Source organism: Rattus norvegicus, chromosome 14 (genome assembly GCF_036323735.1).
Source record: "Rattus norvegicus strain BN/NHsdMcwi chromosome 14, GRCr8, whole genome shotgun sequence".
NCBI lineage: Eukaryota > Metazoa > Chordata > Mammalia > Rodentia > Muridae > Rattus > Rattus norvegicus.
Genome location: NC_086032.1, coordinates 11,623,643 through 11,651,447, shown reverse-complemented (window position 1 = coordinate 11,651,447; position 27,805 = coordinate 11,623,643). Strand labels below are relative to the sequence as shown.

General features: G+C 42.8%; 1 protein-coding gene across 2 annotated transcripts; it reads left to right on the top strand.

Annotated features, from left to right (window-relative positions):
- The first annotated feature begins 1,204 nt into the window (after positions 1 to 1,204).
- Positions 1,205 to 23,542, top strand: Fgf5 (fibroblast growth factor 5). 2 transcript variants are annotated; one of them, NM_022211.2, is made up of 3 exons: positions 1,205 to 1,720; positions 8,771 to 8,874; positions 21,688 to 23,542. In NM_022211.2, exons 1-3 carry the CDS (start codon positions 1,372 to 1,374, stop codon positions 22,033 to 22,035), a joined length of 801 nt encoding a protein of 266 aa, NP_071547.2. In that variant the 5' UTR covers positions 1,205 to 1,371; the 3' UTR covers positions 22,036 to 23,542. The 2 variants fall into 2 exon arrangements, with proteins under 2 accessions (NP_071547.2, NP_001399265.1); NM_001412336.1 differs by lacking the exon at positions 8,771 to 8,874.
- Positions 23,543 to 27,805: the final 4,263 nt, after the last annotated feature.

Sequence of the window (27,805 nt, the reverse complement as noted above, 5' to 3'; positions counted from 1 at the left end):
TGTTTTGTAGGTTTGCACTCTTCAGGAAGGAAATCCGAAGCAGATACTCAGTAATGAATAAAGCCATGTCTTAGCATCAAGCATGATTGATGTGAGTTGACCCCCGGTGGTGGCCGGTTTCATTGACTTTTCATTGAAATGACCAATGAGCGATATATCATAGTGTAGTTTAAAGTTTCAAATATGTCTTCAGACAGAAATATTCCAAGAATGTAAGTCAGGTATATTTCTCAGATAAATAGCAGCCATAGCATTACATACAGGGAAACTCTCCCTTCTCAGGTTTCCCTAGCTTGGGATTCAGGGGCTGCCATTAATCATTCATTGGGGTCGCTCTTCCAGTCAGTGGAAGTTGAAGAGTGCTGTTGGCTGATTCCTTTAGGCAAGGGATCATGGGGTCAGAGAGGACAACTGGGCAGTCCTGGTATCCAGACTCAATTCATCCTTGCCTGGAGTTCAATCAAGTGTGTGTGTGTGTGTGTGTGTGTGTGTGTGTGTGTGTTTTCACCTGTTTCAACACAGAAACTGGTTTTCCTGAAGAAAAAGAAAGACATGTCGTTCATTGACAGAGTTTCTTACAGGGCAGCCTGAGTCCTGACATAAGATTCAGGGTGGCTTTCTAACGGAGAAATAAACGCCCATCTTAGTTTTTTAATAAATCAGTAACAGCAAGAAACCAGTCTTCTTTCCCACCTGGGCCACCCCAAAGCCTTCCCAAGTTCTGTGGCCAATCAGTTTTTGGTTCCCTTCGGAAAGTGGTTCCCAGGCTCCAGATGGCAGGGGCCAGCACGCTGGAAAGCGGGTGCTGGGTGGGACACATGTGACCACAGAGGAAGGGAACCCGTGCCCACGTTGCCTGCCGTCCGTCCGTGCCCCTTGCGTGGAGAGCGGCGCGCGCGGAGCCGATTCCGGAGCGGCTGGCTCGGGCAGGGGGTGGGGTGACCCGGTGGCCCTCCGGGTTGCGTGGCCCGTGCGTGGTCGCAGCCAAGGTCCAGGGGGCAGCTTCTGAGGGCAAGACACCTCCTCCCACTCCCGGGATCGCATCTCCCTCCTCCTTCACACCCCCGCCCCCAGGACCACGGCGCTCCCTCCCCGCACCGGCCAGTGAGTACACAAAGCGGCGGGTGAGGGGAAGCTTCGCAGGCGTGCACGGAGCAGTGAGATCACTGGCGTTATAAATATCCCGGTGCCAGCGCCGAGATCAGCTCGGGTGGCCCCTCTCTCTCTCTCCCCCTCTCCCTCTCCCTTCCCCGAGGCTATGTCCACCCAGTGCGGCGAGGGAGGCAGCGCCAGAGGCTCGCAGCCGCGCGGGGGCTACGGAGCCCGGAGCCAGCCCTGCAAGATGCACTTAGGACCCCCGCGGCCGGAAGAATGAGCCTGTCCTTGCTCTTCCTCATCTTCTGCAGCCACCTGATCCTCAGCGCTCCGGCTCAAGGGGAGAAGCGTCTCACTCCCGAAGGGCAACCCGCGCCTCCTAGGAACCCGGGAGACTCCAGCGGCAGCCGGGGCAGAAGTAGCGCGACGTTTGCTTCGTCTTCTGCCTCTTCCCCAGTCGCAGCTTCTCCGGGCAGCCAAGGAAGCGGCTCGGAGCACAGCAGTTTCCAGTGGAGCCCTTCGGGGCGCCGGACCGGCAGCCTGTACTGCAGAGTGGGCATCGGTTTCCATCTGCAGATCTACCCGGATGGCAAAGTCAATGGATCCCACGAAGCCAGTGTGTTAAGTAAGTTGCTCACTCTCCAACAGAACCTGTTCTGGGAGGGACGGTCAGTGTTCCTTTGGGCCACGGGGCACCTCTAGGAACCCCAGCGTCTGGGACTCAGTTGGTTCTGGAAATAGTCCGGTAGGGTTTCCGCGGAGATGCGTCTACTCGGGGCGAGCAGACGCACCCCTCTGTGGTAGCAGGCATGGCTAACCCCAGGTGAGGTTGCTGTGTGAGACAAGCAGCTCCTTTCTAGAATGCCCTGGCCGAAAATACCAGCCACGCACCATAGCTGGAGGAAAAAACATAATGAAAGAAGTAACAATCTTCCTCCTGGTACAATTTCTTTCTACTTATCAACCAGAAGCGCATTTTTCTTTAAGCGTCAAAGTCTATCTCTAATTCCCTGTACGCAATTTACGTTAGTTTATGAAAAGAACAGATCTGAGTACTTCCAGTCTCCAACTGCAAATATCCCATGTAGCCCATATTATGTTTTTATATGAATATGAGTATGTAACTTTATATGCACAGGCACCTTTCACACGTGTGCATACATATACACATACATACATACATACATACATACATAGGCACACAGACCAACTACATATGTCTACGTAGGATTTATGCGGACATACATCGGGAGAACAAAGTTCTGCTTGCAAGAAAGCAACACTATCTGGAAAACTGGACAGACGGATGGTAACTAAGTCGGGTGCTGGGTTTATCAACGTTTAGTAGGCTGAGACCCTGACAATACTTTGCTAGCTTTTGGTTTCCAGGGACAGATGGAAATTCTTAATTTTAAAAGAACTACAGAGGAGGTTGAAATGGTTGTAAATTGAGCACAACTTAAAAAAAAACGACAATCCAACTTGAAATTTTTCTGAGTTCTCTCTCCTTTCCTCTCTGCTTCTACCCCACCCGCGTCCCCTTCACTCCCTCCCACCCGCGTTCCCTCCACTCCATCTGCCTTTCTGACCATCACAGTAGCCATTCGCACTCCCCTCGCAGCTCGTAGGCCGCCGAGGTGAGCGGTGTTTCCCGAGCGGTGTGAATGGAGCTGTCTCGGCAGGGTAGACCAGCGAGGTGTTTTCTCAGTAGGTTCACCTCGCGTTTCCAGCAGGGCTCAGTCCACCAGATAAAAGCCACAGCAGGGACCGCTCAGACAACCGTGGAGAGCGGAAACGGGGCGGGAGAGAGTGCTGTGTGGTCACCTGTCCCCTCTGGTTTTCCTGGTGACTCTCAGGCACACCTCACTAGACCAGTGTCCCCAGAAACTAGAACACTGTTTACTCAGCTCCAAGAACCACGGACTTTATCGGCTGGGGCCTGTGGAGAGGGTTTGGAAATTCAAATACAGGTGGCACGGCTGACCCACCAGCCCCTTTCAGTGAGTTAAGAGGATCCGGCTCCTGAGTCCCGACAGGTGCCGCCTGCAAGCTGCGTGCTTTGTCTTTGGAGAGCACTCCTTCAGCTGGCTGAGGTGCAAGTGGAGAGGCTGTGCCCAGCAGAAAGGGCCCTAGTCTCTCTCTCATCCTATTAGAGTCACAGAGCTTCCAATATGGTCCACACTGGACCTCCTCTCTTCACGAAAGAACGTTGGTCTTTGTGTATGAGAGGAATTATCTGTTCCAGTAAGGGTGGATTTTCTGATGCTTCAGGGAGATGTTACTTCTGTTTCAGTATTTCTACTCACTCTCCTAGTTTGGCAGGATTCAGTTCTCCCGCGAGAGACAGCCTTTCTCTAGTTTGCTGCTGTGGGCGAGCAACAACTGCGTGTAACCTGTGCTTGCTCAGGAGAGGCCCGGGTTGCAGGGATCCAGCAGTAGGGTGGGATGCCCTGCCTGGGGTAGCTTTGGAGTACTAGGGAGTTCTGGAAGCAGAACACTTCAGCCCAGTGACGCTGAATGTGACTACAGTCTAGGCCCCACTAGAAGGACATTTACAGAAACACAAATGGAAAAAAGGGAGAACAGATAAACAGATTTCATTTATCCAAAGAAGAAACTGGCCAGCTACCCATTATTTCTAGGGGCTAATTTATTTTAAAATCCTCATAGAAAGGTGGCCACAAGCCAGCAGGAGATGTATCCTAGGCAGAGAGTAATAAAACTTTGTAAGTTGCCTTTTCCTAACTCCCAACTTTGCGATTTTACACAACCGTTCGGAATGTAATTTGTATCTTTCAAAAGACTGGCATTCATCCATCCATTGATTCATTAACTCATTCATTCACTCACCCAATGTAGGGCACCTGCCTCACCATGCTTGCTCTGGTTACTTCCCTGCTATGTTTTCTTTTCCCTTTTGCATTTTCTCTGGCTTTGCCTTCCGCAGGAATTTCTCAAAGGAAAGCATAACTTAAATCTCACAGTCGTAGCCCTTTGGATGTCAGGAGTTCCCAACACACCTCTGTGAATGACTTTATGTGCAGTGGGAGAGGCATGGAGTTTGGAAATTTAAAATGTCTCTTTACACTTAGGTAGCCACGGAAGAAAAGGAAGCATCTACATGCAATTGACTACTGTAGGGCACTTTGAAGATATATGTATATATATATGTATGTATATATATACATACATATATATATATATGCATGTGCCTTGGACTATGTATTACTTAGACTATATGTTTGTGTCTCATAAGAAAGGCCAAAATGCATTGAGGGAAAAAAAAACACCCTCAGAATAAAAGTTATTTTTTATTAGATGTCACAATAAGACTTTTTTTGTCAAATAAGATGTCAATTTTTACTTGATAATCAGTGTACTTGCCAATCATGAAGATTTGTTTAGTTTGACTATCAAAATCATGCTCCAGCCACAGATACTAAAATGTCTCTTTAGGTACTTGAATTAGTAAGGCCCCGGTTTGCCTCCCTCAATAGTGGTACCATGTTTTAAAGGCAGACTGTGGTATTTAGCATCTTGCATATGAACCCTTGTAGGAAGGAAATGCTGGGGAAAGAGGAAGGACAGACAAGACGAGGGGTTATGAGCTCTGACCTTGAAGAGAAAACATCAGCTGCTCTAACTTATAAGCTGTCAAGTTTAGCTTCCAGACAGTGCTTTCCTTGAGCCACTTAAACTATGAAATTAGATAGTTAGCAGTTCAGAGGGACAACTTTAGGTGAAGGATGTACAAAGTAGCCACACAAAATACGAAGATTTCATTCACATGTTGGTTAAGACAGTCCTCAGTTTTACACTTTGTTCTGAAAGTCTGATTCGACTATCCATTTTGGTATCATACACTCATCAGACATTTCCCCAGGCTGAATAAACCAGAGTTTACTGTGCAGAGAAATTCAAGGGGAAATTTTGTTACTAATTTAATCAGCAAAGACTGTGCTAAATTGAATCATTCAAGACGAAGATTTGATAACTTGGCAGAGCATATCTGTTGTCATGGGTGAGAGTAGAGAAACCTCGGCTCTCCATATTTTTTCTTTGGGAATTTTCAAATGCTTTATTGAAAGCTTTGAACACATGTGCTGTCTATGTTGTTCTAGCATGCACTCTCCTGTAATAATGTGTCCCCGGTCATCAATAGCACCTTCTGATATTAAGAGAGCTAAAGAAGAACAGGAAGGGAGCTGTGCATGCTTTTCCTTACTAAGGTAAACTTATTCTTAAAGGGTAGACATCCTTTGAAGTAAGTGGATTAAGGACCAATGGTAGAGACACCAAAAACTTTGTCTCTTTCAATCTTGATATCAACCTTGATTATTTTACTAAGAAAGGCCTTTTCCTTCCATCTCTGTCTCTCCTTTTCTCTTCTCCTAACCATAAGCATCTTGGGAAAGATAACACACCATCTTTAGTACCCACATATGAATTAATTTATCCTGAGTTCTCTACACCCATTCCCAAACAGGAGAGAGACACAGAAAATAGTAAGAGCAGCTCAAAACACATGTACCTACAAGGGGTTTGTCCCCAACACAGTGCAACATCAAAGGCAGTCACTGGCCCCTACATGAGTCTCCTTGGGGTGTCCCCAAGACAGTAGATCATACCAGATAGTCACTGGCAGGTCTGTAAGACAATTGCCTTCCACAATTTTGCTTAAGGACACTGTCTTAACATCCACAGGGTGAACACGAAATTTCCCTTAAGTTTATACTGAATTTTTTAAAGTCAGCTTTAGAGAAATGTTTCTTGGGAGGCGTTAATTCATGATTTAATGCACATGGGTTTACAGTATTTTCTAGAATTCTTTAATGAGTTACTGAGATCTGCGTTATGAAGCAGATAGCACAGATAAAGAAAGCCCATTGTGAGTCGTGCAGAATTGGGCTGGTATTCTAGAAAACCAGACTGTGTGAAATCATTATTGATATTAGTTTAGAAATTATGATTTTAACAATAATTCCAATATCAGGTAAAAACTACATTAAGGATTAAAAGATTAATTACCAACTTGCAATTCTTATATACACATTTACATATTCACATGCACACATACATACATGCATACACATACACACATGATTATTAAGCTTTCAGGAACATTAAATCCTAAAATTACATACTTTCCATTATAGGGCAATATGTGCATTTTATAATAAAATTTATCATACAAACAATGCAATGTGTAATAAAACAACACTTTCATAGGCATTATTTCATCATCTCCCCATATTTAAAATTAATTGCAATGAAAATGTATATAATGAACACAAATAGAATAAAATACGCAGTGTATTGAGATACAAGTGAGCTGAAACGAGTTCTTAAAAAAAGATCTTAGGTCAGAAAGCAGTTGTTCAGTTAAACAAGGACATATATGTTTTGTAAACCAAGTAAATATAAAATTATTTAATTTCAACATCTCAAAAGTTAGACTGAAAGTGCGAGAGTTCGATCTTTGATCCTGCTGTATATTTTCACTAACATATGACCAGTTTACATTAATAAAGCTGAGTACATCCATACGAAGAACAGAACATTCTTCAAGTTCATTGTCATGGCTTCCTAATAATTAAGATACAGAATATACTGAATTTAAAAAGGCATCAGAAAAATGTTTCTTGGGCTGCATAACTATGTGAGTTAACGCGTCCCCAGACATCTAGAACCACGAGTACACTGAAGACAACCATGAACAGCTCATCATCCAGCCCTATTGCCCTCCTGCGTCAATCACTCTACAAAGAAGAGCTCTCACAATGACCCTTCCGTGCTTCTGATCACATGTGTAGTGTTCACACGTTCATCCCCAACCAGCTAAAGGCTGGAACTCTTTACTGATGCTTCCAATTTCATTCTTAAATTCTGACTCAAACATAGCTTTTTATCAGATATGACAGTCCTGTTTTAATAATAATGTGTAACATCTTTATAATTTATTTTATTAAGTTAAATAACATACGTGTGAAGTATACTTTAAATTTCAGAAGGTTAAATGCACCATGTGTGCGAAACCTCTTATACCCTATATAAACTGGTGCGTGTGCCTTTACAAAGTATTCCGTGTCCTTCGCCAGGATCTGGTAACGTGATGGTGCTTCTAACTCCTCGGACGCGCATCACAATCAAACCATTTTTATATTAAGTTCTACACAAATTAAATTTTAGAAATATTTGAGAGGAAATGGCATGCAGGACACTAGCATCTATTAACACTCCTCTAACACAAGATCCTTGTTAGGTGAGTTTTGTTTTGTTTTGTTTCTTTTTGTTAGTTTGTTTTTGGTTGTTTTTTTCTTTTTTCTTTTTGTTTCTTTTAATTCTCACGAAAAGACGACAATGCTAGAGTGATGCCTGCAATTTTTCCAAGATGTTTTTCTCATTCTGGGCTAAGACTGTTCAAAACAACAATGACAAAACAGTTTCCTGGGTGTTCCCCTTCCTTTGTGGAGTTTCTAAGTGTTTGAACAGGCGGAGCTGAGCGAGTACACTGCGGTGCATTTGTGAGAACAACAGGTGCCCAGCTTGCACTGTGCCATGTAAGTCTTCAGTAAGTCGATTCACCTATGTGGACTCAGCGTCCTTGTTGGCAAATTTAACCGTGGTGCACATGGGTCAAGTCCTGCAGGGGACATTGCTCTTTCAAGGAAACCTGAGGAAAATGTCCCCTCTGTAGAGTTCTCACCACATACCTTAATCAGGGTACAATCTTGAAACAGTTTTGTCCAAGTGTTGAGATCTGCTTTCTCCTCCTCTGTGTTTTCTTTGGTTTTTCTTCCCTCAGCTCTGATGAGCTATATTAATATATTTCAGCCCTAATGAAATACACTATATATTTTAACAATATCATAAGTACAACTAACAAGAATATTGTCTCTACTCGTATTTATATAAATTCCTTTGTGACTTTATTACTGGAAAGGCAGGCTTTCTAGCTCTGTGAAGAATGCACACTGAATCTTATTTAAAGCCCTCAATGAATTGCAGTGAACAGTTAGGCACATGGCTGCGTGAAATGACTGTAGGAAATGAAGAGACAGGGTCTTGGCACACAGACTGCACATTTCACGGCCACAACACTATTCAGATCATGACATTCTTTTCTAGGGCATGACTTAAAGTGCAATCCTTCTCCAAACGTAATTCATTACACCATTCACAGAAGTAATGTCATTGATATCTTTTAGTACCTTAGGTGTGGTTTTTACAGTTTTAAAAAGATTGTTTTATGTAAGAAATTATACATTCCCAGGCTTTTGACTTTTTCTTGCTGGTGAAGTAGCAACAAATTAGAATATTTTAAAAAATATTTTAAAAGCCTCTTTCAATACCTTTAGGGCTTGGAAAGAATCGATTGTCAAATTAAAAAAAAAAAAAACCAACAAACAAAAAAAACCTCCAACAACCTGCTATTTGCAAACACAGAAGTACTGAGGAAGCAGAATAAAGTCTCTGAATCTTGAAATAAGTCGTTCCGAGTGGACACGCAGTGCTACCCATTCTTTAACATACTGAATCTCGCGAAAGGTCATCACGTGTTCTTTTATTTGGTCTCAGTAGTAAAGACTGAGAACGGCCGACGTAGACATTGAATTCTTCACAGTTCTGTGTAGAAGAGTCTGTGTTTTATTTTGGGATTTTTTTGTCATCCTAGGTATTTTGGAAATATTTGCTGTGTCTCAGGGGATTGTAGGAATACGAGGAGTTTTCAGCAACAAATTTTTAGCGATGTCAAAAAAAGGAAAACTCCATGCAAGTGTAAGTAGAAACCGCTTCGTGTTTGTTAAAAAGTGCTCCACAGGTTTTTACGTCTGTAACAAAGTGAAGTGATTGTTTTCAAAATGAGTAGATAAGATAGACAATTTGCTTAAGGAACTTAATTTTTTTCTCTGGTAAAATTATATGTTTGAATAATCAATTGTGTATGTATCTGTAAGTAATCACTGGGATATTTCACTGTCTTGAGAACAAAGTCTCCGAGACTGTAAAGGGCAAATGTATTTGTACACAGCCTTTGCACATGAATGGACACTGTTAGTTTTCTAGAGAGCCCTTGGTTAGTTCTTTAGAGAACTGTCACAGCAATGAGCCATTCCGTGGCATCACATAAATTTTACATTTGGTGGCATGTGTGTTTGATAGATAGGGGAGTTCTTAATTGATTTAACAGGTCATTCATGATATCGAACTCGGGTCTAAGTGCTGTCATGTATTTCCATATAAGGAAGTAAAAGACAAGACAAAGTTTGTAGAGCCTCTCACCTCCCAGAAAGAAACCGTGCTCGATGAAGCAGGGGGATTTCTCTCTTGTATTTTTGTCATTTCAACTATAATTACTTAATATCAATCTTGCATTCAAAAGTTTTCTTCAGATGACTTACACATTTCATAATCATTTTAAAAATTATTTGTCTCTTAGCTTGCACTATACCTAGAATTTATTTGTCTTAGTGTCTATGTACCACACTTAAAAATTACTTAGGATTTTTCTATGACAGAAGAGTCTTTTTAACACCAAATAAATTTAAGAGGCAATTACTTGTTAAAGGTAGTTCTTTAACTAATAGGAAATGAATAGCTGAATATTTCTTTTGTAACTTTCAAAGCATACTGAAAGTCTAACGTAAGGATGAGATAAACTGATGCTTGCTTCTTAACCTTTTACTCTGTGGATCCTTTAGGTAGCCAGTAAGAATCCCACACATTTCTATATGGGGAAACTTTACAATTTCCTTTCCTCTGCATGGAAGGAATTAATAGCTTCTTGAAGAACACTGTCGCTACTTGGGATTTTGTGAGATGGTTCACGTAAAGTCCTTAGGGGCAGCCTTTGGGACCTTCTAAGTATTCCATAAACAGTGTGCATTATTAAATGCACTCAGCTAAACACAATGTAGCAAACCACTGCAATCTAGGACTAATGGAAACCTTTTGTTAGACTCTTTAGTCATTAATTTCAAGAATTACAGAAGCAATTTGTTTCATTTCTGGGTTGTTTTACTTTAGCAAGGACTAACAATTTTTCAAAATAAAGGCTGGACAAGTAAAAGTAACCTTTTACTTGTTTCTGTGGTGGTGGGGGGGATCAGACATCTCTCGTTTTGTTAAGCATAATCTTTGGTCACTAAAAAATTCACATCCAGGTTGGAAAATAATGACTTTCCATCGTTCCGCTTTGAGGCTGTCAAACCTTCAGAACCTCAGTGCCCTAAGATACGAGACAGGAGATCACCTCTTGTGGGTTTGTCTGAGGGATGTAAAATCCTAACACTGAAAATATTCTCATCTGTGTACTAGTGCATACAAAAATAGCCGAAACTCGGGCCAGCGAGAGGATAATTGCCGCAGAAAGCCAAGTATTATAAGTGGATGCCAATTAGAAGGGTCAAACCGAGAGGTTAGGATACATGATTCCTCTGTCAAATGCAAGTAACTAATTTCTAGAAATTTGACCCAAATGTCTACGGATGACTGGGAGAAATAATGCAGATAACGCAAAAACAGCATCTGTTATTCTTTTCATCCTGCCAGGCCAAAGTTATTTCATGGAATAATGACTTTTAAACAGTACAAAGCAAGCCTTGGTCTTGTCACTCATTGGGGCTCTTAGATAGAAAAGTCATTCTGATGACTTTGAGCTGAACTGTAGATAAAAAAATTAAGCCCCAAGATTGTGTCCAAACCTCCATTCTCTTATCTGAGCTTCTATTGGTGCTTTTTTTTCTCTCTCTAGGTGGAAACCTAATTAAATTATGAAGTGATTTATTTTTAAAGAAGTCAAGCTTAGAGACAGCATTAATCATAGCAATTATCGGCTTTATGCCTAGCTTTGTTTCCTGTTTTCGCTGTACTGGAGCACGATGAAGAGGCATTCCTCTAAATTTCAATGTGTTTGCTTGACTTGGTTTTGATATTTACAGAACCGTATTATCACCCAAACCACGACCCCGCACTCAGTAACGCAGAGATTGTGAGTTGCTTCATATCCATAACCTTGCAGTGGCCTTAGAGAGCACCTCTCGGCCTCTTCATCTGAACTGAAAGTGAGTTAGATGTGTAAAGTAGCCAGGTAACTGTCGAAAATAATCCCCCAATAGTGGGTTGTCCATTTCAACTCGGTTCCGATCACAGAGCTAAGGCTGGTCACCAGGCTACGGTGATGTAATTTCAGGGTTCTGCAAAGGACCTTCCACTCCCATGACCTCATCAGACTCTGAGGCAAGGAAAGAGGCTTGAGAGGGGTAGTTACTTTCCTAAGGTTACACAGTTGTAGGACTGAAGGAAAACTGTGCCCTCTTCAAACTCCCTCTTTAGATATCCAAATGGTTTGCGGGCATATGATAGTTGAAGATGTAGCCTTGTGTTTGGGAATGAATTGCATTGTTTTCATGTGCTTATAGGAATTAGTCAGTGTCTGATTAAGTCATAGTCTTACACCATACATAAAAGGTGAAGACCGGCAGATTGTTAAGAACATTACAGGGCCCTGGTAACTAGCGGAGGAGAGGAGAATCCTAGACTAGATGTGTAAAGTTGTAAATTATTTTCCACCTTCTCACCTTCCCTTGGATTCAAAACATTTACTTCGGCCCTAGCCTTCCCCTCAAACTCTCCAGTACTTTATTTTAGTCTGCAGGGGAGGGGATGTGTCTGCCACAGAGCTTTACACAGACATATCCGGGGTGACATTGCATTGCTTAGGGAACCCCTCAAGGATAACTGTCAAACAAAAAGGAACTGCTGCGTTCCTAAAAGTATTCATGCTCTGAATGCTGCATTTTTATGGGTGTAGACAAAGATGGCGTACTACAGCAGCCCGGCCCTGACTGAGCAGCATGAGTGAGGTGGCGCTGGTGCTGACAGAAATTGTCCTGCTTGTCAGTTTCACAATAGAAGTCTTACTCGAACCTCGAGTGGACAGGTGGTGTTGCAAGCTCACACCCCATCCCCTCTTCCACATCCACCTCTCCTCAAAACCATCCACGGATTCCAAACGCACAAGATAGCCACCTCCCCACTGTGTGAAATTCCCAGCATGCTCTAAAAGAACTTAATTGAAAATGGTTTTTTTTCTCCTTCATACAATATATGGTTTTCCCTCCTGCAACTCCTCGAAAGATCGTCCCCACTTCCCCCACTCACCCAAATCCACACTCTTTCTCTGTGGCACGCAAGAGAGAAGGGTGTTATGGGCTGAAAGTGTGTCTGGTCCTTTGGTGAAAAGGTGTGAGGAACTCTGGAGAATAGGGGAGAATGATTGCTTCCTAGAGAGCCAGCAGGGTTCGTCAGGCATCACCATGGCTCTGTTCTCTGTCTTAACCTGTTCTGGATGGAGGCCCTTTCTGAGGCTATGTGTCCTCCTCAGACTTTCAGCTCTTCATGTTCGAGGTCTTTACGGAAAGCCCTCCAGAGGACCTTTCTGGCTTTTTCTACACAGTTGAGGAGTGAAGTGTGTATCCCTCTGGGTGTGCACGCAGACCACTTGTAGACCAATTCCACTCCACACTGTCACAGTTATCGAATACCCTGTGTTTGGCTTTTATAGTAGAAACAAATAGGAAAATTACAGCTGCTACCTGCAGTAGTGACAGTGGTGTTTTACACAAGACTATGTACAGAATTTTTGCTGTAGTGTCTAGAAATTATTACTACTCTACTATCTTCCGGAATGGTCTCTGGTAGCTGGTGGGCGATCGCCAATGTCTCCTTCTGATTTCAAGGTCAAGTACCTGTGGTTCCTCAGTTTTTTTAGATTAGCCCAAATCCTACACACCATTAGCCTTTGTTCCTTGGGACACCACTGTTGGCCTCTTATCTGCTAGGTTTTCCTTTTGCCAAGGAATCAGAATTAAAGCAAGGTTCTCAGGCTCACACTGGCATGGAGGTGGGGGGCAGGGAGGGTGATGTCCCTGTTCTCATAGTATTCTAGTCCTTTTGGAGTCCTACAGTCCATTTTAGTATCTTAGACCCAGAAAGGAAAATTACGAATGTTGGGAAAGTTGGATAGCACGTGTGTTTCATGAAGTATGTTTCATGAAGTGTTTCATGAAGTATGCATGATAGCTTGTTATGCACTGGGAAAAACTGTGTTGGCCTAGCTATCCAGAGAAAGGCATGTGGTCAAATGGTTATTTTCTTATGTCTCCAGGTTTTAGGGGATCATGTTTGGAAGGAAGGCTAATTGCAGAGTTTACGAAACAGGCTTGGAATGTGTGCTGATCAGCCCCAAGTGAGGACTAGAAGATTCTCCTTTCCTGGGTTCAGAGTGTGCCAGCTGGCTAGCCAGGAGGAGATTCTGGACTGGATGTCCAGCGCTGGGGGGCAGTGAATGAGGAGCCAACAGCCCCCCAAGCTCAGCGTGTTTAGTAAAAGGGGAAACAGAAAAACTAGAGCAGCATTGTCGCTTAGGAAAATAGCCTATTATGAGGTCCTCTTCCTGTCAAGATCATGGGATCGAGGTATAGAAATGCCATTAGCATTGTAAGAGCTCATTTATATGGAAAAAGGAAAGGGCCAGTAATTTGCCATCCAGAATGGGTTTGCAGTTAATTCTTGTATCAGACTCTTAAGTTTTCCTTCTGTCAGGTTGGTGAGAAGGACTTTGTTGAAGAAATGTGGGCAAAACGAGTGGACTTATTGATTCAAAGTCCAAGTTGCTTAAAGCAAGGAATAGTGTGTCATTTGTCTGATGGTTTGGGGGATGGTACTTAGCATTTATTACTCTTTGAATATGGGAGAAATTCAGAGTGAGTGGGCTGCACAAATGTGAGGAGACAAGTCTTGAGTCTGAGTTATGGAAAGAACTGTAGTCTTGGTCAGGAGATGAGAGCTATGCAGCCAACCTGGTACATGAAAATGTGGGACTTTAGGTGGTCAGTGTCTTTATTTGGACTTAGGGCCAAGTAATAGCATCTTGATGGTTGCAGGGGAATCACGTGTGTGGAGTGGTGCAGTTTGCCAGGGCTATTAAAGGCACCAGAAATCAAGACCTGTTTTCTACCCCCGGTCTCCATATACAACCCTTACCCTGACTCCATCACCGCTCTCTAGCTGCTGGTGATTCAAGTCCAGACTCCCATCTCACGCTTATTAAACTAGAATCTCTAGAGATACAGACAGGGAAATAGGCATCTTAAATCTGCTCTAAGATTAATTTTTTAAAAGTTATATCGACGTCCTTTAAGTTGTCTATTTTGAAGCCATTTAAATATCTGTATAAAGTTCTTAAGCCTTCCGAGGTTATGTAGAACTAAAATATAAATCTGCTCTCTGATTTTTAGGACAATTCCTAGTTGGCATTTGCCACTGTATTACTGGAATGGTTATTATTAAACCCAATAATCCCTTCTGTTGATCCATAGGAATAATGAAATATAGAATGGTAAGATGTTCAGTGTCCAGCAGGAGCTGTGGCCCTGCTGGGATAGCATAACAGGGTTTCCATGGACCTCCATATGACTTACATGGTAAAGGGTAAAGGCAGCTCCATTGGGCTCGCATTGCCCTACACCAGGACACAGCTGTACACAGCAACATGAGTGAAAGTAAAGGTGGGAGCCCAACCTTCCTGAACATAGGTAGAGCCAGAAGCTGGGATCCACGCAGTTCGGCAACCGCTTACAGCACACTTTGGCTGATACTTGTTTTTATTCCAGTATGTAATAACATGTTAATTATTGAGATTAAGTCGATTCTTCTCAAATTTATAATTTTTAGGAGAAAGAAGGCAACCAACGCAAACATGGTAAAATGGATAGATAGATAGATAGATAGATAGATAGATAGATAGATGTGGATGGATGGATGGATGGACGGACAGACAGACAGACAGATAGACAGATAGATAGATAGATGGATAGAGGGATGGATGGATGGACGGACGGACGGACGGACGGACAGACAGACAGACAGACAGATAGATGATAGAGGGATGGGTGGATGGATGGACGGACAGACAGACAGATAGATGGAAGAGGGATGGATGGATGGACGGACAGACAGACAGATAGATGGAAGAGGGATGGATGGATGGATGGACGGACGGACGGACAGACAGACAGATAGATGGATAGAGGGATGGATGGATGGATGGACAGACAGATGGATGGATGGACGGACAGACAGACAGACAGACAGACAGATAGATGGATAGAGGGATAGAGGGATGGATGGATGGATGGATGGATGGATGGATGGATGGATGGATGGGTAGAGAGACAGAGAGGGATGAAATGCCGTATAAACCCTGTGTGTTAGGTACCATCTATCCAAGTTCGCTCCAGTGGACACCTCGTTCATGAACTGCATCTTCATTTGTCGTGTACACTTTGAGCACTGCTGTTTGCGTAGCCCTGGCCTGGACCCAGAGATCCTTTGCTTCAGCTTTTCCAATGCAGAGATTACAGGTGGGCAGCGAGAACTTTTGAAAAAGCACAGATCGTTTAGAATTGATTCCACACTGTGAGAACACACGGTAGAATCAAAAGCACGACTTATTTATTTATTTATTTATTTATTTATTTATTTATTTATTTATTTATAAATAAATTAGCCCACAAAGTAATAGATTTCACTGTTTTCAAAGACAGCTTGTAGTTATTCATCTTCTGTCTCCTTTCCCTCAACCCGACCCCTCTATGCTAACTCCAACAGCCACTTGATGTCTCACGTTTGTTTGCTACCAAACTCGGCATCAGCTTCTTTAACTCCCTTCCCCCTCCTCTGGCCTCCTTTCTAACGTCACGGCCTGTACCCACTTTCACCTCTCACCTGCATTAATAAAAACACCGAAAGACTCGAAAGAACACGTGGTTAGTCTTTCTATGTATCCCTTACCTAGCTTGATACAATACTCCCCACCAAATGTTTGAAACGTTTGTGAGTTCACTGTTCTTTACAGCAGAATAAACTGCTACTTTGTATAAGTACCACATTCTCCTTACCCATTTCTTCTCTGGATAGTCATCTAGGATGGTTGCAGTTCTCTTCTTTTATGAATAATGCCACAATAAACATGAGTGTGTAAATGTCTCTACAGTGGGCTAGAGTGGTGTCCAAAGATGCCCAGGCTGATATAGCTGGGTCCTATAGTAGGTCCATATAGATTTCCATGGTGTCCACACTGCTTTAAAGTCTTCGTCAGTAGTGCATAAACTTCCCTCCTTCCTCCATCCCCACCATCACCTGCTGACATTTCATTTCTTGGTCTTGCCATTCTGATGGGGAACTGGATGAAACTCAAAGTAGTTTTAATTTGCAGTTTCCTGATGTGCAGTTCCCCAATGGCTGAGTGATGTTGAATGCCTAAAAAAAATATGAAACAAGTATTTCCTTTGTGGAGAGTTGCCTCCTCATGCCCACTTATCAACTGGCAGTTTGATTTTCTTGGTGTTTAAGTTTTACAGGTCTTTGTGTATTCTAGATAGGACCTCTTTGCGGCATTCTGCAGGCTTTCCGATAGTTTTCTTTGTGCATAGGAACCTTCCAATTGCAAAGGATTCTATCCGTTGATTCTTGGGGTATTCCCTGCACGACTGGAGTCCTGGTCAGGAAGCACTTGCCAGGAGCTAGAACTTGAAATACACTGCCTGTTGCTTTCCTCTGGTAGGTTCAACACTTTGGGTGTTCAGTTGAGGTCTTTGATCCACTTCACGTGTCTTTATGCGGTGTGAGAGATGAGCTTCTAACTCAATTCTTTTGTAGGCAGAGGTCAGTTTCACCAGCACTGTTTGTTGATCCCTTTGTCAAATATTAGGTAGTCATACCCGAAATCGCAGCCGTTGGGCAGTAAAAAGTTCTTGCTTTCATTAGCAGCCCATGTATCCCCTCCCTCTGCGTAATGATTGGATATCTAAGCATGCATAATTTAATTGGTTAAATTTTACTTGTTTTGACAGAAATAGTAAACTACAATAAATTAGTTGGTCTAAATATTTCACTTTAATGTTCAACTCAGGGCCTCTTGATTGTAATTTGTCCAGACACTTATAAAATGAAAGAGAAATACACAGATAATTTAATTCATTATGGGAGACGGCAAGGGCTTATGTCCCTATATAGTTTTTCTCTATAGAATCTGAAGATGCCATGCCATTTGGCTACACAGTCAGCAAGAGTTATCAAATCAATTCAAACATATCTGAAACAAAGATAGGGGAGAAGTCTCTTTTTGATTTTTTCTTTCTTTGCTGAGACGAATGTTCACTGACCTCCTCGTCACTCTCTTGTTTTCCCCTCCCGAGTGCTAAGATTACAGGTGTGCCATCCTCCAGCAAAGACAGAGATCGGAGGCCCTGCTGCCCTAGTGGCAGACAGTGTGTGAATGCTAAAGCTATGGCTGGTTTCAGTGGCTCATTGAGCATTTGATTTACCTGTCTATATCACACCTTTGATAGATGAAAACACGTATGCCAACTTTACTCTTCCCCCCAGGGAAATGATGCATGTCAATGATTTAAAAAACATATACTTTGTTAGAAAATCTCGTAATTTAAAGGAGAATGTGGCATGAAATCCCCCTAGAAACACTCAGACCTAGATAGGATGTCATCATCAAACCCCTCCCCCTCAGGAGTCAGGGAAAGATGCAGAAGAAAAGGAGGCAGAAATCATGTAAGAGATGGAGGGATTGGAGGACGTCAGGGAAACGGTGTCTCCCAGAGTCAGCAGGGCAGATGTGCACAGGACAACAGAGACTGTGGCAGTGTACATAAGGCTTGCACAGGTCCAAGCCAGATGGGGTCCCAGAAGTGAGAGGAAATTGGACACTCTCATTCCTAACCCAGAAGCTATCCAAACGACAGCTTGATTGCCGAGAAGAGTCAGTTTCCTCCTGTGGAGTCTCACTGGTGTACAAATCACATTTATGGGCAGACCCGGTGCCCCGTAGTAGACACTGACACAAAATGAATTCGGGGTGCTTTTGTAGGTTTTGAATGCTTGCTTGTTTTGCTTTTATTTGTTTCTTTTTGTAATTTTTCTCATATTCCTTTGGGCACTTAAAAAAATCACTGGTCTTTTGCTTGTATTTTATGGTTTTTGATTTTGTGATTTGTATGGGTTTTGTCTGCATGTGTTCCTTGTGTTTTTTTCTTTTTTAAATCCTGGTCTGTTTTATTTCCCTGTTTGTTTGAGAGAGAGAGACAGAGAGAGACAGAAAGAGACAGAGAGAGACAGAGAGACAGAGCCAGAGACAGACAGACAGAGACAGACAGACAGAGACAGACAGACAGACAGACAGACAGACATGGCATGGCATGGCATGGCATGGCATGGCATCGAGTTGGATGGGCAGGAGATGGAGGATATTGGAGGAAATGAGGGAGGGCTAAGTAATCAAAATATGTTATTTGATTTACTTTTCATAAAAAGGTAAAAAAAAACAAATCACTCTAGAAAGCCATCCTCCAAACGTTTTTTACAGAGTCATTGTATTCACTTGGTAAATGTATGCATATTGTGCTAGGCCCATGTTTCCCTGGTCCCTCGCTCTCGAGATGCTCCACACTGACCATTGCATTGGAGATCCTCCGTTTAGTCACCGTTAGACCTTTGAGAAGGGGAGGGTATTGATAGCAACCATCAGTCCTTCGAGATGAAACTAGATTTCCTAATTAAGAAGGCCGTGAAAAGATTTGCTCAAATAGCTCTGGTACATCACAGATGGGGGAAATATTCAGACCAACCACAAATTAGACGTCAATGCAGAAAACCCAAACAGTCTGACTCTCTTTACTCCGGCTTTCACGTAGGATGTGGAGGGAATGGGGACTGCACATGGCGTACAGGGCATCAGCACAGTGCCATCTCTCCTGTGACCTCTGAAGGAGGAACAGTCTCCCTGGCCATCACATATGAACATGTGCATATGTACAAGCATGTGCCAGACATGTCCTTAGAAAGACTATGTGTCTTTACCATGAGAATAAACAAGACTAAATGCAGCCCTTGGAAAGCCCGAGTGCCCTTGTCATCTGGCAACATTGTTAAATGAAAAGAGTTTTATTGTTTGAGATGCTAAAGACTAAACCCAGGCCCTCCCAAATACCAAGAGTCTAACTCGGACCTGTTTGCAGCTTTGGCCTGTTATTCTTGTTAATGAGATGCACCTCGTCCTCCTAAAAGGCTTCTCTTTTTATGGTGCTGCAAACAGCTGAAACGGTGACATTTTTATTTTAAAACTGTGACTGGAAGCCAGGCATGGCACACACCTTTACACTTAATCCCAGGCAGAAGCAAGCCGAGCTCTGTGACCTTGAGTCCAGCCTGGCCTGCAGAGTGAGTTCAAGGATAGTCAAGGCCACGTAGAGATCCCCTGTCTCATAAAAGAGTAAAGTAAAAGCAACAAACAAACCAAACCCGCCCTCTGCCAGGAGACAGTTTCTGGGAGTTTGAGGCCAGACGGGTCTACATGAGAGCTCCAGTAAGGGGTATATAGTAAGCCTTTGTCTCACACAAAGCAAAACAAACAACAACAGAATATTAAAATCATAGGTGTGTTTATTTAAGTTGAAAGCCTTTTAAAGAGCTAAACAACTATAGATAAAAATATGTTGAATTTACAAAGACAAACCAGGAGCAAATTATGTATATTATTAATGGTATTATTATAAGGGTCATTACAGAGCCTTCTCTGCAGACACTGGCAGGCAGTTTGGGAATTAAAGACAAGAATGTGTGTGTGTGTGTGTGTGTGTGTGTGTGTGTGTGTGTGTGTGTAGAATATATATATATATATATATATATACATACATACATATATATATTCTTCATAGCCATTGCAAAGAAGCTTACCTGAACTTGGGGGAAAGACTAAGGAGACCACTGGGTCGTGGTGGCACATGACTTTAATCCCAGTACTCTAGAGGCAGAAGCAGAAGCAGAAGCGGGCAGATCTCTATGAATTTGAGGTCAACCTGATCTACAGAGCAAGTTCCAGGACAGCCAGGGGCTTCACAGAGAAAGGTGTTTGGATTTTTCCTGTCCCTTTACCCCCCAAAAAACTAAACTGTGAAACATAGGTAAAAATGTTGAAAACACTCTAAGGTGGGTTGTGTTTTTGGATTTGCAGAGGTAATAACTTCTTTAGGGGAGTCTTATTAATGGATTTGTGTGATTTTCCTTGAGGGTCCAGACGTTCAGATTTCAGTGTGTGATCTTCATTGCAGAGAAAAGTTTGGTATTATTAGAAAAAGCAAGGAACAGAACATTTTCTACACAGAAGCATACCGCAGCAGGGAAAAACCACCCGTTATTCTCAGACGCAAGAACTTTGTACAAACGGGACTCTCTGAAATTGTGAGTCTTGTTAGTCTGGACTAGCACAGGAACTCCTAAATCATTCAAGGTTTTGGGCTTTCTTATGTTTGATCAGAACTACAGATCCTTATCTTGGGAAATGTGTTGGTCCTCATAGTGGCCATATAGGCCAGGCTTCTGCATAGGAACGGAAGGATAAGAGCTTAGATGGCAGTCCCAGGCCATGGTAGGAAACCGAAGTCCACCCACACTGTCCCTCTGTCCTATACCTCCAGATTGCTCAGCTTGGGAGACAAGTTGTTTTAGGGGTGGCACTGGCTTGCTTTGTCAGTCCCGTCACTTCTCTTTTCTACAAAGCTCCCAAGTCACATTGCAGCATTTGTAAGGGTTCCCACATGCATTCTCATGCACATATATACCTTCTTACTGTCTCACACATGACACAGCTGCAATGCTGGCTGTCCTGAGCTCCTACCTACCACCTCTGCTGCTGTCATTGTACTCCCAGCGCACGGAGGTCACATGACCTCTTATCATAAGCTGCACCTTGACAGACCCTTCCAATCTACCTTTCTATGCATCAAAGCGAGCTTGACTGTGTGGGTGTGGATAAGACTCAGGTGAAACGTGGCTGATGACTTTTTCCTTCCTGGAATCAGCTGTACTTTCTTGAACCACATATGTGAATATATTTTTTTTCCTGAAGAACTTTAACACACGCCATATTAATAAAGCCATATGCTACCCCTTTCTTGGCATCAAGAATCACACCGATAACACTGAGAATGTACGCTTGTTTGAAAAGACTCACAAGACTCTGCTAACTGCATCCCTAGGAGGAGCATGGCTCTCTGCATACACAAAAGCACGTTTGATTGGGCAATTGTTTCTGAGGAATATAGTTCTATTTTTTTTTCCTGACTCACAGGGGAAAATGTTAAGTTAAACTTTAGGTACAAATTTCAAAGTATTTTGAAAAAGAGTAATAACATTTATACGTAATAAAAATGAGAGTCCATAATGCTTAAATTTAATAGTTCCAAGTCTTTGTGTTCACAATGACACCACCTAAACATAATGAATAAAAGTTGTTACAGAGACAGCTTAGGAATATAGAACCCACCTGTAACACACACACACACACACACACACACACACACACACACACACACACACAAACACACACTCTAACTTTAAAGGGAACAGAGTACGAGGATCCAGATTCATACAATTTTTGGATTTTTCAAGACTTCATATTTATTGTATGCTGAAAAACTGTCACAACTTAAATTTTCTCTTTCCTCCCACCTCTAGGCCAAATTTACAGATGACTGTAAGTTCAGGGAGAGATTCCAAGAAAACAGCTATAATACCTATGCGTCAGCGATTCACAGAACTGAAAAGACAGGCCGGGAGTGGTATGTGGCCCTGAACAAGAGAGGGAAAGCCAAAAGAGGCTGCAGCCCACGGGTCAAACCCCAGCACGTCTCCACCCACTTCCTACCCAGGTTCAAGCAGTCCGAGCAACCGGAACTTTCCTTCACCGTCACTGTTCCAGAAAAGAAAAAGCCACCCAGCCCCGTGAAACCAAAGGTTCCCCTGTCGCCACCTCGCAGAAGCCCCAGCCCAGTGAAGTACAGACTGAAGTTTCGCTTTGGATGATGCTCGCCCGGAGCCTTGTGGGAAACCACTCTTCTCCTCAGGACCTTCTGCAGGCATCCTCGGAGCCCTGAAGGAAATTTCGGACACAGTGTCCATCCGCTGTGCTTGCACGAGTGGAAGTCAGGTCACTTGTTCTGCTTTGACTGGAACTAAACTGCTTTCTAAATTTTAAATAGAAACAGAAGTGGGATTCTCCGTAGCGATCCAGGGAGCACATCCCTACGGATCACTAAGGTTATAAAGGCTGCGAGATTAGAGGATGTTTAGCATCATGGATTTTCAGACCGTTCAATACCCCGGACTGTGTATTTTTCTGACTTTTACAGATCAACCGGGAAGAACACACATGATACATTTTTATTTTTGTTCTCCAAAGAATATTTTGATGCAGATAAAATATTTTATAAACTTTTGGGTTTTTTTTTTTAAGGTACCTCAACATTGAGCATACTTTCTTACTTCTATTATTTTAATTAACGTGACACAAGCAGTTGGTTTGTTGCCGTTCGCCGATTGTAAACATTTTGGTAGCTTGTGTGGTAGGATCTGGATCTCCTTCGAGTTTTTCTCTCTCTACAGCATTGTTTACTTTATTTTAGCGATACCTCAAATCGTATAGGTTTAGTTCTACGTTTTAAGACTTTTTTAGAAAATGTGCTTTCAAAGCGCCAGAGGCTCGGCGTGGAGGTGTGTTATTTGTGTATAAAGTCATGGCATTCTACGTGGAATCTGGCCACGTTAGCGGCTGGGCTCTCGATTGGAAGGACGAAAATTTGAGGACGTTTTGATGGATTGAAAGGTTGGGTATAAAGAAGGACGGAGGCAAACACAGGCTGAGTGTGAAGCTTTGGCTGAGATTTGACTCTGTCTTTGGCTTCCTCTCCTTTTATGTGTGCCCCTCCCCCCCGCCCTGTCCTCATTCAAGAACAGCTGGAAGAATAAGTTTTATTCTGTCCGTCAAGCATACACTATGAAACTGGAGGAAACTGGAGTGCTTAAAAGTACTTCTACGACTCCCAGTCATCCTTACTGTATGAACCCACAGGGAGCAGCTAATCAGGATGCGCGCATGTGTGTGTGTGTGTGTGTGTGTGTGTGTGTGTGTGTGTGTGTGTGTGTAGCTGAAGGAGAAGAATCACTAACCAGGTTTTCACGTCAAGTCTCATGCTCAAGCACACTTCTATTATTCAGTCAAATACCTGTTGAGCTTTCTATCCTAAAGGTCACGACCTCGATGAGTGGGTCCGCTCTGCTCTAAGAAAACCTGACACGCCCCAGAAGCATCTCGTGATGCAGGAGCTTAATTTGGGAATTTGATGAACTGAGAATGACACTTCATCCTCAACTGGAATTCCAAACGCTGGGTGGACTTCACAAATAGTTTAACTTATGAAGAGTTACTAAATTTATTTTCTTGGATAATCATTTTTTTTATGGAGATCTATGGAGTATAAGTGTTCACCTTATGTTCCTAAGTGTTGCAATAAAGACTCAGAGGTGACCATTACATGTGTGCCTTTCGTAGAGCAAGTCAGAGATGACCATTACATATTATGTGCCTTTCGTAGAGCAAGTCAGAGATGACCATTAGATGTGTGCCTTTTGTAGAGCAAAAAGCATTCATGCGATACTGATCAACTCTTTAAATAAAATGAACTATGGCTTGCTTTGGGACACAAATGCAGTTAAGACACATCAAAACTGGACTTAGTGGCACAAACACACAAGTTGCATTATTTGAATGGGAACAAGCTACTTGTTATCTGTTATATATAATATGCTCAGAATTAAAGTCGGTAAGTTGACCGAATATCACACGTAACACATATAGAAATGAATTGCTGCAAATTTTAATTAGCATATACCTGAGAATTCTCCCGATTTCGAGGAGACAATGGTATTCTGCAAGAACAGATTATGTCAAACTCCTATATGACTACCCCATGACCCTGTCTACACAGGACCATGCTATAAATCCTCTTCTGGTGGATTTAAGTGTCATGTTGAAAACCGTGAAGTATTTATCAAGTTAGTAGGCTACACAAAGAAACAGATCTTCCTCATCCTGTTAATAAATAAGGAACAGATGATAGTTAACATATTAGTATATATCAAGTCAGCTAAATACCACTCTGCTCTAAGTGTAGTTTTTCTTGCACTTTGAGTTTGGTTTAATTAACATATCAAGGTTACATCGGGAGAGCAGCCGAATATGTAGTATATACAAGTCAGGATTCATTAACTTCAGAATTTGAAGCCATACTAAAATTGAAAAGAAATTAAATTACACTGATCTGAAATTTACAGGCACTATGCGGTTAATTAATTATTAATGCACAGTTGAACAGAACGCTCCTTAAGTTAAGGGAATCATGTACAGGGGATATGCCTATGTACTGTTTCCTTCCTAGAACAACTTCCTAGGAGACACATAGGTGGCTATGTGGTTTCTGATTATTTTTAAATACCTGGCCCGTGTCATCAGTCAAACAAAGCCGCCTGAATACATCCTGTCCACCCCAAAGTGTTAATGTTTGGGGAGCTAATTTGTGCCAAACAGACATAAACACATCAGATGGGGTGCAACAGCTTTGCAACCTGCTTTCTGTTTGATTATTAGCTTGCTCTATCTGTTGTCTGAAACACAGGGAGATAAGAGAGGAGTCTAAATAAGATGACAGCATGATAGTTCCCCCAATCAACCTCTGCTCCCTTCTAAAGAAACCAATTATGTGAATAGAGAACTGTGAATACAACCCCTCTGTCCTTTTAGCTGAATTACAGTGGTCCCTGCGCTGGGAAGTGCATGACAATAATAAAAGAAAGGAACCAGCAGAGTCATTTCCAAAGCACACACAGCCTGGGAACAGAAAAGAGAGCACAGATCAGATTGGCAAATTTATTATATAAATTACTCATGAAGTGCTTAAAACTTTTTAAAAGTAAGGTGTGACGGCTCTCAATTTTCTTTCATTGTGTAGCTTAATTATACAAAACCGTGGTGGAAATAAAATTCTCATCTTATGGAAGCAGAGACAATGTTACCTCCAGCCTTGAGCTCTTTGCTCTATTTGAAAGTCCTGGAGAGAGAAGAGACAGAGGTCAGTGGAGGCTGTGTGTAGACCTAATAGTCAAAGGCGGCGGATCCCAATCTTTCCAATGCTAAGAATGTCGTGGTGACCCCCAAAACCATGAGATTATTTTGCTGCTACTTCATAGCTGAAATTTTGCTGCGGTTATAAATCCCCATTGTAGATATCTGATCTGCAGGATGATCTTAGGCGATCCCTAGGAGAGGGTTGTTTAACACTCCCCAAAGTGTGTGACCCACGGGGTTGAGAACCACTGGTCTCAACAGTACATTCATGTGTGCTTCAAGTCATCAACCGGCATTCAGATGGCTATGAATTAAGGAACATGGCAGTTAATAAGTTGACAAATCTTCATCACCTTCCAGCCTCCCCCTCTCACCTTTGACTCTTATTGTAGACACTACAAGTCACTAGCATGACCTCTGCCATTTGATCGTTAACATCATCCCCAGCTTTATCGCAATAAATTGTATGACCTTTAAAATATGAACAGTCCTAGTTAGGTTTCAGAGAGGGACATGGCTCTGGTTTAGATCCAACTAGTAATCAGCATCTGGATGAAATAGTGCAATCACTGGGGAGAAAAATTCAACGAGGTAAGAAATACGCACTTATTTATGTATTTACTTCCTTTTTACTTATTCACTTTATGTCCTGCTCACTGCCTCCTTCCTGGTCAACCCTTCCCATAATCCTTCCCTGATCCCCCCTCCTCTTCTCTGGTAGAGTCACTATTCCTCAACCCTGGCTTATCTAATCTCTGTGAAGCTAGATGCATCCTTTCTTACTGAGGCCAGACAAGGCAGCTAGAAAAACATATCCCAGGTTCAGGCAACAGCTTTTGGGATAGCCTCCACTCCTGTTGTTCGGAACCCAGATAAAGACCAAGCTTCACGTCTGCACATATGTGCCTGGAGGGTTAGTTCCAGCCCATGTACATTCTTTGGTTGATAGTTCAGTCTCTGAGAGCCCCAAGGTCTGGGTTAGTTGACTCTGTTGGTCTTCCTGTGGAGTTCCTATCCCCTTAGGAGCCCGAAATCCTTCCACCTATTCTTCCATAAGAGTCCCCAAGCTCCACCTAATGTTTGGCCGTGGGTGTCTGCATCTGAGTCAGCTGCTGGGTGGAATGTATCAGAGGACAGCCATGTTAGATTCCTGTCTGCAAGCATAAGAGAGTATCTATCATTAATAGTGTCAGGGATTGGTGCTTACCCATGGGATGGGTCTCAAGTTGGGCCAGTCATTGGTTGGCTGTTCCCTCAGTCTCTGCTCTATCCCCTGTCCTTGCAAGGAAATACATGTATTTTTAAAAGACGAATTCTTAGTTTAAAAAAAATTACTGGAGATAGAAGTCAGTGGGGGAGTACTGATTAGAATTCAGAGAGCTCTGTGTTTGATCCCTAGACTTAACAACCAGCCAAGACGGAGATTGGATCAAGGATCAATAGACTCATAACACTGAGGTTATCCTGGGAGTCCGGTATTCTATGGAAGACACGGGAAGTGTGAATTATTACAGAGAGCAATGCTTGGAGTGGTATCACTGGTCACAGTAAATAGTTCTCACACCCCAAGTCATCTTTTAATGTTCCTTTTGTGACGATAATTCTGTGCTCTGAAAGCCTTCAAGAAATGTATGAAGGGCTAGGAGCCGCTCTTTCTTGACTTCACCACAAACACACAGTCATCTTTTCCCTTCTTTCTTGTCATTCAGGAAGTTTTCTCTAAAGTTCTAACTTGCACAAGTCACTCAGCTAGTGAGATACGTTTGATTTGCACAATTCTTTTTTTTTTTAAATTATTTTATGTATTTACATTCTGGCTGTTGTCCTCCCCTTCTAGTCTCCCCTCCCACAGTTCCTCATCTCATTCCCCCTCCCCCTTGCCTCCAAGAGGGTGCTCTCCCCCATCAGGCCTCCCTCTTCCCTAAGGTCTCAAGGATTAAATGCATCTTCTCTCACTGAGGCCAGACCAGGCAGAGTCTGCTATATGTGTGCCAGGGGCCTCAGGCCGGCCCATGTATGCGTGAGGTTGGTGGCTCAGTCTCTGGGAGCTCCATGGGGTCTGGGTTAGTTGAGACAGTTGGTCTTCCTATGGGTGGTTTTCCCCTTCAGTTTCTTTAATTCTTCCTCCAATTCAACCATAGAGGTCCCTGACTTCAGTCTAATGGTTGGGTGTAAGTATCTGTATCTTTCTCAGTCAGCTGCTGGTAGGGTCTCTCAGAGGACAGCATGCCAGGCTCCCATCTGTAAGCGCACCATAACATCGGTAATAGTGTCAGGCCTGGGTGCCCCACCATGAGATGGATCTCAAATTGGGCCAGGCCTTGGACTTCCCTTCTCTCAGTCTCTTCTCCATTTTTTTGTCCCTGCAGTTCTTTTTAAAAGGAGCAATTCTGGGTCAGAAATTTTTACTGTGGGTTGGTAACCCAGTCCCTCTACTTGAGGCCCTGTCTATCTACTAGAGGTGGACTCTTCAAGTTCCTTGTTCCCAATGTTGGGCATTTTGGCTAAGGTCACCCCCACTGAGTCCTGAGAGTCTCTCTCCTCCTGGGTCTCTGGTACTTTCCAGACGTCCTATTTCTATTCATTCTCCTGGCCTTCTGATTTGCCCAATGCTCATTCAATGTATTCTTTGTGCTCTCTTATCCTTAAATTTTGGAAGGGCCTTATCTGCAC

Excerpts from the sequence above, each read along its gene's own strand:
- Fgf5 (NM_022211.2), top strand. The coding sequence starts at position 1,372 with ATGAGCCTGTCCTTGCTCTTCCTCATCTTCTGCAGCCACCTGATCCTC. Across the intron at positions 1,721-8,770 it reads CCACGAAGCCAGTGTGTTAA|GTATTTTGGAAATATTTGCT; the intron begins GTAAGTTGCTCA and ends TTGTCATCCTAG. Across the intron at positions 8,875-21,687 it reads AAGGAAAACTCCATGCAAGT|GCCAAATTTACAGATGACTG; the intron begins GTAAGTAGAAAC and ends TCCCACCTCTAG.